The following is a 13626-nucleotide window of genomic DNA, read 5'->3' on the forward strand; positions in this document are numbered from 1 at the left end:
TTGGGCACCCCTCTGCGAGCCCTCTGGCACCCAGGGCATGATAGACCCCCTTGCCCCCTCGCTACGCCACTGTCTGGTGTGCATTCTTTTGGCAAGGTCTAGGGCCATTGGTCATCATCCTACAATCCTGGAATGGTAAACAATACAAGGATCCTCTGCACCGAGATCTCCAGGCTATGTTTCCTAACAACAATGATACGTTTCAACATAACATACCATGTCACTGAGTGAGGATTAGAAATGGTTGGAGGAACATGACAATAAATTCCACACACTATCTTGGCCCCCAAACTCATTAAACTGAAACCCTATTGAATGTTTGAAATATGCTGGAATGTGTGGTGAGGTTGTTACCCATTCCCCCTATGAAATGTGCACCAACTGACAAAACTGTTCAGGCAGGTATGGTTCCAGTTACAAGGGCTGTTCGGAAAGTTTGCGGCCTTGCCTATATGTGGCACTGCGATCAATTTAATTTTTGGCGGGAACTATTCAGACATCTTTGCTAAAGATACAATACCAATTTCCGCTTGATTTGTCGTAAAGTTTTGCCACGACCGCTTAGCAGATAGTTAGTGTGCAAGTGCTTTGTCAAAAATGGAGAAGACGGAGACTCATGCGGTCATAAAATACCTGACGAAAAAAGGGTTGACCCCATCTCAAATCAAAGCTGACATGGATGAAGTTTTGGGAAAGTCTGCTCCTTCGTACACCATTGTGGAAAAATGGACAGCCCTTTTTAAATCTGGCAGAGAGAATGTGGAAGATGACCCTCGCAGTGGACGGCCGTCAACTGCTGTCACTGAAGAAAATATCGACAAAGTTCGTGATTTTGTGTTAGCAGATCGCCGTTTGAAGAGGCGTGAGATAGCTGAGACAACAGGCATCTCTGTCGACCGAGTGCACCACGTCTTAACCAAAAATTTGGGTATGACGAAGGTCTCAGCAAGGTTGTTGCCGCATCTGCTGACCGCTGAGCAAAATTGTGTTCGCACTTTGATGTCAAAGGAGTGTTTGGACTTCTACCAGAAAAATTCACAGGATTTCTTGCATTGGTTTGTGACTACTGATGAAATGTGGATCCATTACTACACTCCTGAAACAAAAGAACAGTCGAAGCAGTGGAAACACCACAGTTCGCCACCACCAAAGAAGGCAAAGACAGTTCCATCAGCAGAGAAAGTGATAGCTTTGGTTTTTTGGGGTGCTAAAGGCATCTCTTTCTAGGTAGTCAATAAAGATGGTTATGCTGTCCATCAATGCTGTCTATTACTGTGAACTTTTGGAAAAACTGAAGAAAGAAATCGAAGAAAAGAGGCAACACTTGAAGAAGAAAAAGGGTTCCGTTCCACCACAATAATGCATCTGCATATTCCACCAGAATCTCCGAACAAAAGATAAACGAACTTCGCTTCCAATTAGTTCCACATCCACTGTACTCACCTGATTTGGCCCCCAGTGACTTCCACCTTTTTCCAAACCTAAAAAAATTTTTGGCTGGAAAGAGATTCCACTCAAATGACGAAATCATCTCTGAAGTGAATCAGTATTTTGCACACCTTGACGAATAGACCTATTGTGATGGCATAAAAAAGCTAGAACATCGCTAGAATAAGTGCATTGCTAATAAAGGAAACTATATTAAAAAATAAAAAAGTTTTAACATTATTTTGTTTGTTGTTCTATTTGAGGCCGCGAACTTTCCGAACAGCCCTCGTAAGAGTAGAGGATGTTCAGCATCTGATATAGTCCATGCCGCAGCATTTGCAAACTGATCATGCAGAAAGATGGACCAACCCAATATTAGGCAGGTGTTCCTTATGTGATGACAGTTCAGTTTCTAATGTTTCTCACTGTTTATCACCAATGGATGTATTGACCTATACTTATGTTTATTAAACATTGATTATCCATTAGAGCATATTTTGGATATTTTGTTGAAGTTGGAGATGAGTCTTAGTTTGAACAGAAATAAATAATTTAGCAATAAACTTGGTGTGACACACTATGTCTCACTATTCAAATAGTTCTTTCCTCAGATGTTTAACATCTGGCCATCTGAAATCTCAACTGAATAGAAGATGGAAAAAACTGCCAAATGTCTTAATTTGTAACACTCAATTGTGTTTGAAGCAACAATATTTCAATATGATAAAGTTACTATATATGGTGATAAGGCTGATATTTGAATAGTTCACATAATATTCTATGAACTACAATACATGTTAGCATTCCATAATTACCAGAATTTTATTGAGAATTTATAGAATCCTCTTTTATATTGTATCTAATGCAAAAACCACTAAAGACAAATCTTACCAAATCATAGAAGAAAATCAAGTAGTTTACATAATGAATAGAATTTATGAAAACAGAACTAACATATAACTGTTGGATAATATAATACAATGTTCCATAATATTCTAAGCAAAAAGTATGTAAATGCATGCTTTTAACTATATAAAGTACACATGTCCAAAACTTAAGGACTAACACAATTGCTAATGATGATAATTAGAAAAAGTCATGGTGATCAGCTTGCCACAATGTTATGAGTGCTACATAGCAGTTTGAGGCAGACATGTTCTCTACTCACAGGTCTCTCTCTGCCTGAGTTTAGATAAGCACTTCCCACCCATTCTCCATCTATGTCCAACTGCTGTATATATGTTTTTCATTAAAGACTTACTTTTATTGCTTTGATTTGTAAAATCCTACAAGTTACGTATTACTATGAATATTACTGTGTTAGACATTGAGTAATACAGTTCTTGCCTTATTTGACTGCATTCATCTACAGTTCTCTCTATTTGTGTACAAATGTCCATCCTTAAGTTTTGCACACGTGTATATGATGTGTGTATATTCTAAAAGCTTTTGATCAATTTAAGAAACAAACCTTTCTACTTTTATCTGTTTCTAAATTTTCTCGTAATTCATTCGAAGAATGACAATTTGCCTGATCATTTATTCCCATTTTTGACACATCTGCTTGACTTTCCAAGTTGTGCGATAAATCTGGATTTGACAAACTTGAGAGTAAATCATTTGGAGTATGATGACTACTTCCATATTCACTGGTATTACCTTCCTCTTCTTCTGAAAGAATTCCTTCAGAACTTAATGTAGAAATTGATTGTCCACTACATCTCTGATGAACATGAGACAACCTTCTGTTATTGAAATAAATTCAAAATTAATATAATTTAATATAAATTAGAAAATTTATTTGCCTAATATAATACATTTATTTATTTAACTGTATGCTAAAAACATTAAAAAAATAGAAATCCTAAATAACTATTTATTTCACTAAAAATGCATGAAATAAGAAGCAATCTTTAGAAAATAAATAATTGATGTAGAATCAGATATATGTAATAAAAAATGAGCATTCCCATGGAAGAAAATAAAGTTGACCCCATTTTCATCAATTGTAATACCATCTATGATGAAACCAATTTGCCTGGATTTGATTCCAGGTCCCTGAGAGCAGTAGGCTGATTCCCTAACCATCTTGGTCATCTGACCATTGGAAAAAAAAATTTATCATCAATTAGAATACTTTATTCTAAATTATAGTTTTTATTTATCTGTATTTAATTAATTTTCTATTAAAATATTTAATGTTCATAATATATTCTAAAGAAAAGAAAAATATCTTTTAACATAATTTTAACATATTTTCAAAACAGTAGAGTCCCAGTAACTCAACTCCTTGATAACTTGACATTCCATAAAATTCATCATATTGTTCAAAAATAAACAAACAAAAACATACAATCTAATTTTTATCTCTATAACTTAACACTAGGATCAGTAAGTTATTGTTCTTCATTGGTAATACTCAATAATAGCAACAATTCCACATGTTAGCAATGAATGTAATGCTTTGTCGAAGATGCCACTGCAAGCACCACAACGTGAATAGCCAATATTTTTTAAATTCAACTTTAACTAGAAATAGAAGTACAGTGAAATTCTGCTAGCCTGGCATCCAGTATGCCAGCAAACCAATGAGTCAGCATGTCAAGTTTGTCATTGGAGGATTACCAGTGCACTGGGTAGGTCCAGAGTTAAGATTTTCATATAAAAGTGATCAAAAGATGCAGTTCTTGGAAAAGAAGTGTGGGTTCTCCTTTTAAAGAGGACAAATGGCAAGATGAGACGATGCTGTACTAGGTAAAACTACTTAGCTCGTGAATGATTTTTTTAAAGACTTTTCCAAAAATATCAGTGCACAAATTCATATGCAAAGCAGAAATATCTGAACAGAAAGTTCTTGCACTTTTTGGAATTTTCTAGAATAATTTTTTCTGGAACATTCTAGAATGTTCCATGGTAGTATATAAACAGGTCGGGGTACGTGCTATAAGAAAATACCAAATCCAGTCCTCTCACTCTACTTTACCATGACTGACCAATCAACATCTGCTAACCGAAGAGCAAGTTTGCCTGCTCCTCGTTTATGACTATCATTCCAACCAAAAAGCAGCCAATTCTATCACTGACATCAATGCTGCATTAGGCCTGGACACTGTAGCCAGAAGAACTGCATACAATTGGTATGAACACTTCAAAAGTAGAGATCCCTAACCCAAGAAGATCATGCTCTCTGTCTTTTGGGATTCTAAAGGAATCATCGTGTTCGAGTTGCTATCGCAAAATACAACCTTCAACACAACTTTCTACTGCGAACAACTCGATGTCTGCAGCAGAACCTGGCAGAGACCCGTCTGGAATACCAGAACACCATCCTGCTGCATGACAATGCACGGTCACATACAGCTAGGCAGACCCGCCAGAAGCTACTGGACCCGAACCGGGAGGTCTTGTCTACCCGCCATATGGCCTGACATTGCACCTTCCGATTATCACCTGTTCGCCACTCTCGACCGTCGCCTGGCTGGCAAGGAGTTCAACAATGAAGCCGACTTGGAGGCCAGCCCGACCAACTTCTTAGAGTTGCAGCTGCCAAAGTTTTATCGAGAGGGCATCCATTTCTTGCATAAGCATTGGCAGGAACTGGTCATCGACAACAGTGATTACATTGATGATTGAAGTCAATTCTGTACATAAAATTTTCTTGGCTAAATAAAATGCACCCAAAAGTGCGAGAACTTCCTGTTCAATCAGATATTTAGCAAAATTAGAATCAATAATTATCACAGAAAAAGCTACAGTATATTATTGTTCATGTAGTTTGATAATTAGAATATATCTGTGTGCATTTTTATTGCATATAAATAAAGCACAAATTAAGAATAGTGTTCTTGTTTCAAACCAAGCAAACGTAGGAACAGCCTGAAAAAACTGAAATGGCAGGTTAAACAATTATAAAAGGCAGATTTGTACAGTTTTATATGCAAAAATATGTAAAATTGTGTCTAGGGGATAGGAAAAACTGGAAAAATCTCCACTATCCAATAAGATGGCATATTCAACAACCCAGCATAGCACTGATCATGACGATGCAGGGTTAATGAAATGTTACTTTATTCACTATTGATACATAGTTAATACATACAGGAATTTGCACATATAATACACTAAATTCCACTATTTAGACTAGTATCATTGCTATGTCTTAAAATTTATCACTCTCGGTAACTCATCACTTCCTCAGTCCACACTAAGTACAGTTTGCAGCACTCTACTGTAATATTATAATTCTCTATTTCTGTTTCTATTCTATATTTATCTATAATCTAAATTATAACAACCTAAATTTTTTATAATAGATGTAAATCTTAAACATCAATTAGTTAAGCATTTTTCATAAAGTTTAAAATGAATAAATGAAGTTTGAAATATGGAATTAATAAATAATAAATAAAATTAACAATAACTTACATAGAATTTCTTAAGACATAATCGTCACTATCATCAACTTCACCTTCTTCTTCTGATGTTGTATAATGAGGATCCTAAATAAAGAATACAATTATATAGTTCTAACGTTCATTTCTAATGATTCAATTAAGAAATGTTATACATACCATATTACTGGTAGTATTTATATTATTCCTTCTGTTTGGAAATGTTAAACGAGTTGGCGATTCATCACTGTCTGTACTTATTCCTCTTTTTAAAGTTTTTAATTGAAAATTATGATAAGTTAACTTTTCTGAACGATTTCTATTCATTTTAATTGTTACCCTATCGTTGCTTGTCATTACTTTTTGTTGACGATTCATATTTGAATCTCTTTCAGTTTGTTCTAATTGACAATTACACTTTTGACATGAAGCTGCAACATCTGGTAGTGATCCATCCAAACTCCTCCTCCAAAGAATGTCATGTTCACTATTGCTTGAAGTTTCTTTATTATAATTTTGCACTAATTCTGAATGTTGTCTAAAATTTAATGTTCCACAAGGACTAATAGGATCTGTTTCACTCTGCATATCAACACTTTCAGTCTGAGTTTCTGTATCAACGTAACTTCTTCTTTCACAACTAGAACTCCATCTTGGAGATGGCACTTTGTTTGAGGATATTAAATGATTATAACTACCTGAGCCACTTTGACTGTTACTACGTCGATGTCTCTGTCGTCTAATTCGAGCTTTGGCCGAACCGTGTAAGGAAGAACATTCGGTTATAGTCAGGCCAACTTTCTTAGGGCTTTCAGGACTAAAAACAAAAATAAATACAACTACAGGTTAATAAAATCAAATTTTACTATTAATTTTTTCATTCTTTTTCATACTTTGTGTCTTTTTATTAAAAATGCTTTTATTTAATAAAAAGTTTTAAATTCTATTATTCATTTCTACATTTGTGTCATATTAATTTCTTTTTGAAATTTAGTTGAAAATATTGCAAAATAAAATATTGCTTTTAATTAATTAGATAAGGGATTCTCTTTTCTGAATATCACAAAATATTTAATATATAAAAACCTTCTTAATTGAACCAAATAACCGGAGTAAATTGTTTGTTAGGTGCAAACGTTTTTGACGCCCCTTCTGGGCTCTTCTTCGGGCATTCCAAATCCGTTGCTAGCTGTTCTTTAAATAGAATACGTTCTAAAGAAGCTTTAAAATTTAAAGAACAGCTAGCAATGGATTTGGAATGCCCGAAGAAAAGCCCAGAAGGGGCGTCGAAAACGTTTGCACCTAAGAAACAATTTACTCCGGTTATTTGGTTCAAGTAAGGTTTTTATATACACAACCTGGTGTATTCAGTGGTTGAATATTTAATACAAAGAAAAAATTTCCAAATGTAGGTTAAGACTCATAAATTTAACTCTAATATAAATTGTGAAGAAATAAATAAATTTGATTAATCAGTACAAGAATTTGATAAATTTTCAAAATGGAGATTAATCCAATAAAGAAATTTCAAAATTCCATAGTATTCAAAAATCCATCTATAAAACATAAAATTAAGTACAGTAGAGCGTCATTTATTTGAATCAATTGGGGACTGGGATTGTTCGGATAACTGATTTTTCAGATAATCGATTATGTACGAAAAAATATATTAACCTATCCGACGTTGAAATTTTTCTCCGTTGCGTGTCGCTTCGCGTCGAATTTTCGTCGATTTTAAGCCTAACGAAAATTTTTATAATAATAATCGAGGCTATTGTATCGTTAAAAATTATTTCTTTATTTTGTACAAACAAAATGAATATATTGAAGAATATAAAAACAAAAAAATTATACTTTAGAAGTTAATCTAGTATCAAAAACGTTCGATTCAACACGACACGGTCCAACCGGAAAGCTTTTGGTTAATTGACGTTTCGGACGACCGGGTTTCGGATAAACGCCACTCTACTGTAATTATTATTAGAAATTATTCATTAGTTATAGTATAATAGATAGATTTATGATTAAAGTAAGAGTTAAATCAATTTAACACATTTTTGAAAATTATAATATTCTTACATTTCCTCACACATTTTTAACACATTTATAGCATAACTTAAAAGTTTCCAATTATTAGTTAAGTAATATTCATTTTTTACAGAATGTGCACATTTTGAGGAATTGCATACAAATACCATATTTACTTGAATATAACATATACCTTATTTTCAAAGATATGTATTTTTTTTCCATATTATACTATTACATTTGAGTAAATATAGTATATTATTACAAAAATTATATTATTTAAACAAAACAACAAATGACACCATACCTAAAAAATATTAACAAATGTAGCAAATAAATAAAGTACACACAACTTGTAAACATGTTATGCCAACATGTCAACAAAAATGAACCTAGCTAAACAGCCCAGGGCAATTTGTTTTTGCTAAAATCCACCAACCAGGCCAACACTCATGTTTTATTATAGATAAAATTAGATCCCCTGCAACCCCTCTATTAAAAAAAGGAATACATCATATGCTAGAAGAATATCTAATAGGTTATCCTTACGTTGTATTCAACCTAATTGGTCTAATATCTAAGTTAACACTTACCGTGCTGGTCCAGTTGACCTAGTTCCTTACCTGTGTGCTGACTGATTTAAGCAATTTTACAGTATTTTCTACTGAAAATAAAAATGATTGACTAAAGCTAGGTAAAAAGTAAAAACAGTTTCTGATATTGGAAACATTTATCTGTACAATACTCAATTTTGATGTGTGTGGGCTTTATTTTTGTATGTATTCTTCTATAATGTTATTTGAACATGTTTTAGAGATAAAGATAAAATGAAAAAATTGAAAACGGCAATATAGCTTTAAAATTTGTATTTTTATGTATGAAATATACAGTACATCGATGAATTTATTCAAAATAATGATGTACTTATCAATATTATTAGTAGACTTTTTTCTGACCGCAGCTCTTTTTTGTAATTGAGTGGGTTTGGAAAATGTACATAAGATGGCATTAGCACTATCAGAAATTTAGGAATTCAACTTTTGTATTGATAATGTCTAAAAAGTATATAAATTGTGTAATATCATATAAACTATACAGGTTTAAAATAAAAAAAATACAAATAAGCCACGTTAATTCGTTATTATCTCAGTTAAGCCTAAATCATAATCGCGACATTTTGTCAGATAAATCAATATAATCGGCACTATATTTGTTGATTTTTTATTAATGAATTCAAACAATTATTAGTTAGTATGTTAATGCGCCATATCTAAAGTTAACTTATATATAAAAAATAAAACTACTCAATATTCGCTTGCAAAATATGGGGACAAAACTCCGAATAAGACGACGATTGTGATTAGAAATTTGAAATATCAGCGATTTTGTCCAAATAAATAGTGCCCACTATTTATTAACAGACACACTAAAATACACAAATAAATCATATTTTTATTGCCGAAAACGTATTGCTACATTCTGAAGCTAGAAATTACAGGATATATTGACAAATGTAATATTACGTTTTTGCATTTTGCGAAGGAATGCGTAAAACGTAATATTATATTTCTAGCACGGTAAGTGTTAAAACAATTATAGTAACAGGTGATGAGTGCCTCATTGTACCGGACTTCATGTCAATGTACCCCTCCATCAAGCTTAAACCATGCTTTTGCATGTTAAGAAATTTCCTATTGCAATGTATACATAATTTGCATAAATACCATAAGCATATCCTTGATCTAGTACATTTACTTCATTCCTCTTCACTTTTAACCTGCATACATATTTACAAAACTAAGGAGTTCTGATGAGTAGCCCCTATGTGGAGACTTGTGTGGACTTATGTGAACTACTGATCTATTCACTAGAACATCAAATCCTAAGAAAATTTCTACCTTATATATTAATATACATTAGATATAGTGACAATATCTTAATCGTGTGGAATACAAACTTTTAACAACCAAATGTGGTTTAACTCTTAAGTTAGAACAGTGTAATCACTGCCTAGTCCATTACTTGAATCTAGAAATTGAACTATGCAATGGAAAGATCTGCACATGGGTTTATTGTAAACCCAAATACCAACTTTTTTCATTATATCAAACTCTAATGTCCCTAGGAGCTATAAAACAGCAGCCTTTAAATCACTTAAAGCATACTCACACCAACTGCTCCCAAAATAGAGATACAGTGTAAGAGATAAACTTTATTAAAAACATATAATCACCAAATTAGCTAAAAATATAAAACTAAATGCTGACAACAATACATCAACAGATAAACAACATACAACTCAAGATCAGACATACCCAACCCTGGAGTACAATCTCAGGCTATACAAGGTATAGCTAAGGAGGTAAACAAAAATATTGTGTATAAGCAAAACCTGTCAGTCTTTCATTTACAAACAAATGGAAAAAGACTTTATAGACAACACACAGACCCCAGATGTATATAAAATTCCATTACTAGATATCAGGTTTGTCTGAAATCTGGACTACATAGGTGCAACTAATAGATCATTAATGACTCAAATAAAGGAGCATGCGTACTGTTTTAAGAGGTTTGCTTTATGTTTATGAGCTATAAAGTACTTAAAACCTTGCGAGACAGAAACATAGACACACTTTATTTTAAGTATTTTATTTCAGATCCTTATCAGTCCGAGCGATTTCAGCTCGTACACACGTGTCATGGATGTATATTCCCACGCATCCCAGATCTCTCTGCAATATGTACAGTACAACATCTTAAAAATGAATTATAACCATGCTCTGGCCAAATTTGTTAGCAAGTATGAGTGATCCCATGTTGGGACAAGGCTAAGCTCCAATACACACACCTTTGATATATAACAGCTAAGAATAAGAATATATGAAAATTTATAAAGCAATATTCAAGGGAAGTTGCATTAATAGTAAAGAAAATATTAACCTATCACAAGCTCGGCAAGCAATGCTACGTTACTTCTAACAGTAGCAATCTTTAATGCAACACTGTAAATTTTGTCACCTCAATCACTAATTATTAATAGGCATGCAACAACTTTTTAAAAAAAGTTTTTTATTCTAGTCTATCTCCAATCTTATTATGGAAAATTATGTGCATATTTAAAAATTTTTATTATGTCATATTTTGTTATATATACTGTATGTCACATTTAGATTTTAAATTTGAATAGCGTCACATAATGCACAAAATGTTCAGTTTAAAAAAAAGCTACTCTAATATCATTTGATTTATGGAACAGTATATTAACCTGACAACAATCTCTGAAAGTGATCAAAAACTTTTGTTTGTTTTTGCATTGAATTTATCTGCTGGAACCAATACAGAAGGTAACTATTTATGTTGTTTTGTTTTCCAGCTTCTGAGGGGTTTTTACACAATCATATAATCACTAAATGTGCCATGTGTACAAAGGTGAACAGCAGATGGAGGTGGAGTGACTTATTTTTAATTATCTAGATGTTTTATAACTGCATTTCTTCAATAAAAAGTTTTAAGATTAATTCCTTCTTTTATTTTATTCATATTTCAAAAAAAAAAAATTTAAATATTGGAGGATATGAAATAATATTACATATGCAGTGTAACAGCTGCAATATGTTCTCTCATGGAACTTTAAAAATGCACCCCCAAAGGGCAAAACTAAGAATCTTTAGATATACACTGATAAGCTTTTGATTGTAATTTTCATCTTTTAATTGTGAAAAATTTTGTTTTGTAGAGTCCTATATTTGAATGTCAGACATAAAATGGATTATTCAAATAATCCAGATATCTGAAAATATGTAAAAAACTTCTCTCAGAAAAAGATGTTCTTTAATTAAATTTTCTACAAAAAGAGAATAGAATTAAGGAATCAAATGTTTTTAATTCCCTAAAATTCCAGTACTGATGAAATTGTACCTTGTATTAATATTTTTCTGGTTAAAATTTCATATGACATATGAAAAAACAAAAAAAAATCATACACATGTGTATGATTTTTTTTCCTTTTCTCTTTATCTTAATTCAAATTTCATATTGTCTTTTAAATGATAATTTTGTCTGTATTTAATTAATAAATTTAAAATTTGTTTTTAATTTTATCTTATAATTTTATTCAATAATAATTTCTTTATTCCTTGTTTATAGGGAGTTTGGGCCACTATTTCCCATCAACATTATTAATAATACCAGGTGATAATCTAAAACTTTAATCATGAGAAGTTGTTAAATTATATAATTATATTATATTATAATAATTAAAATTATATTAATTTAATTCAAAATTAATATAATTATTAAATTTAATACAAGATGGCAACTTAACTGCCTACCTTTAGTCCAAATTAGTGAGGTTTATAAAATTAATTTAACCAAGTTCTAGCCTGATTAGTTAATCCAGACTTATCATTTAATCATCAGAACATCTTAAACTTGTTTTTCTATATATATCATATTGTATATTACTGTTTAATATAAATTCAAATTATCAATTAAGTTACTTATATCCAGCAAAAAACAAAAGTTAATCAGAAATTTCTTCTCCTAAGTGTTTTGTTCAAACATTAAAAGTTTGCCTGATTAAATTAAATTTCATTAGCACTTTAATTATTATTTCTATACAGTATATAACAATCCATATAGAAACTTAATATATAGAAAACTCTCAGAAATTATTCTATCAAATATCATTTTAATTAATACAGTAGAGACTCGGAACGATTTTCAGTCGGACTGTGTCGTGCCGAATTGAACGTTTTTGATACTAAATTTACTTCTAAAGTATAATTTTCATGTTTTTATATTCTTCAATATATTTATTTTGTTTGTACAAAATGCAGAAATAATTTTTAACGATACGATAGCCTCGATGATTATTATAAAAATTTTCGTTAGGCTTAAAATCGACAAAAATTCAACACGAAGCGACACGCAACAAAGAAAAATTTGAACATCGGACAGGTTAATATATTTATTCGTACATAATCGGTAATCGAAACAAATCACTAATCTGAACAACCCCAGTCCCCAATTGATGCCGATTTTCGGTTCTCTACTGTACTTATTTTTATTTATTTATTATCATCGTTATTATTATAATTGATGTAATAAATTTTATTTTAAAAATTTATTAGAATTAAATTAAAATCTATTTATTTACCTTGTTTGTTCACATTGTGATTTATATGTGCGTTTCTTGTGAAATCTTTCATGTGCTTTCAAAAGAGGTCTAACGATCCTTTTCCTGTATGGTTTGTTTCCAGATGTATTCATTTGCATTGACTGCTCACGTCTTAAAATTAAATATATATATATATATATATATATATATACACTATAATTAACTTAAAGCTTAAATAAAATAAATAAAGGTTAATAAGTTATTTGAGAAATAAATCAACCATTATTACCATCAGATAATGAATTAATCATAACTTATGAAATAAAATAATATTAAATTAGAGACAGCAGAATAGAATACATTTTGTAATTCATTTTCCAATTTTTACTCTCAAAATTATTTACATTAAATTGCCAATCTGCAAATTTGTCAGGCTACATTAAGGTTAGTTTAATCATTAGATATGGGATAATTTGTCTAGAGGTAGGCAGTTAGGTTGCCATTTCATGGTAAATTTAATTAGAAATAATTAAGTGTATGTTCCTTCTTTCTTCCTCTGTTGTTCCCTTCTTGTAATGGCATATAAAAATAATTTTCAAATTTAAATTTAGAATATTCTGAAAGAAAACATTTGCTGGAGTGGGACTCAAACCTGCAATT

At 31.4% G+C, this 13626-nt stretch overlaps 1 protein-coding gene across 3 annotated transcripts in view; it reads right to left on the reverse strand.

Moving 5' to 3' along the window:
- LOC136980201 (mitogen-activated protein kinase kinase kinase 13-A-like) overlaps nt 1-13626 on the reverse strand; it is an 81406-nt gene that overhangs the window by 8023 nt on the left and 59757 nt on the right. For 2 of the 3 annotated variants that reach the window (XM_067276285.1, XM_067276276.1), the window contains exons 11-14: nt 13006-13137; nt 6000-6636; nt 5854-5927; nt 2900-3173 (exon numbers count right to left, since the gene is read on the reverse strand). In XM_067276285.1, coding sequence (XP_067132386.1) covers nt 2900-3173; nt 5854-5927; nt 6000-6636; nt 13006-13137 — 1117 coding nt within the window. The remainder of the gene's footprint in view (nt 1-2899; nt 3174-5853; nt 5928-5999; nt 6637-13005; nt 13138-13626) is intronic. The other variant, XM_067276292.1, reaches the window with a different exon arrangement.

The sequence above is a fragment of the Centruroides vittatus genome, unplaced genomic scaffold (assembly GCF_030686945.1).
Source record: "Centruroides vittatus isolate TY-2023 unplaced genomic scaffold, ASM3068694v2 contig_1159, whole genome shotgun sequence".
Lineage (NCBI taxonomy): Eukaryota > Metazoa > Arthropoda > Arachnida > Scorpiones > Buthidae > Centruroides > Centruroides vittatus.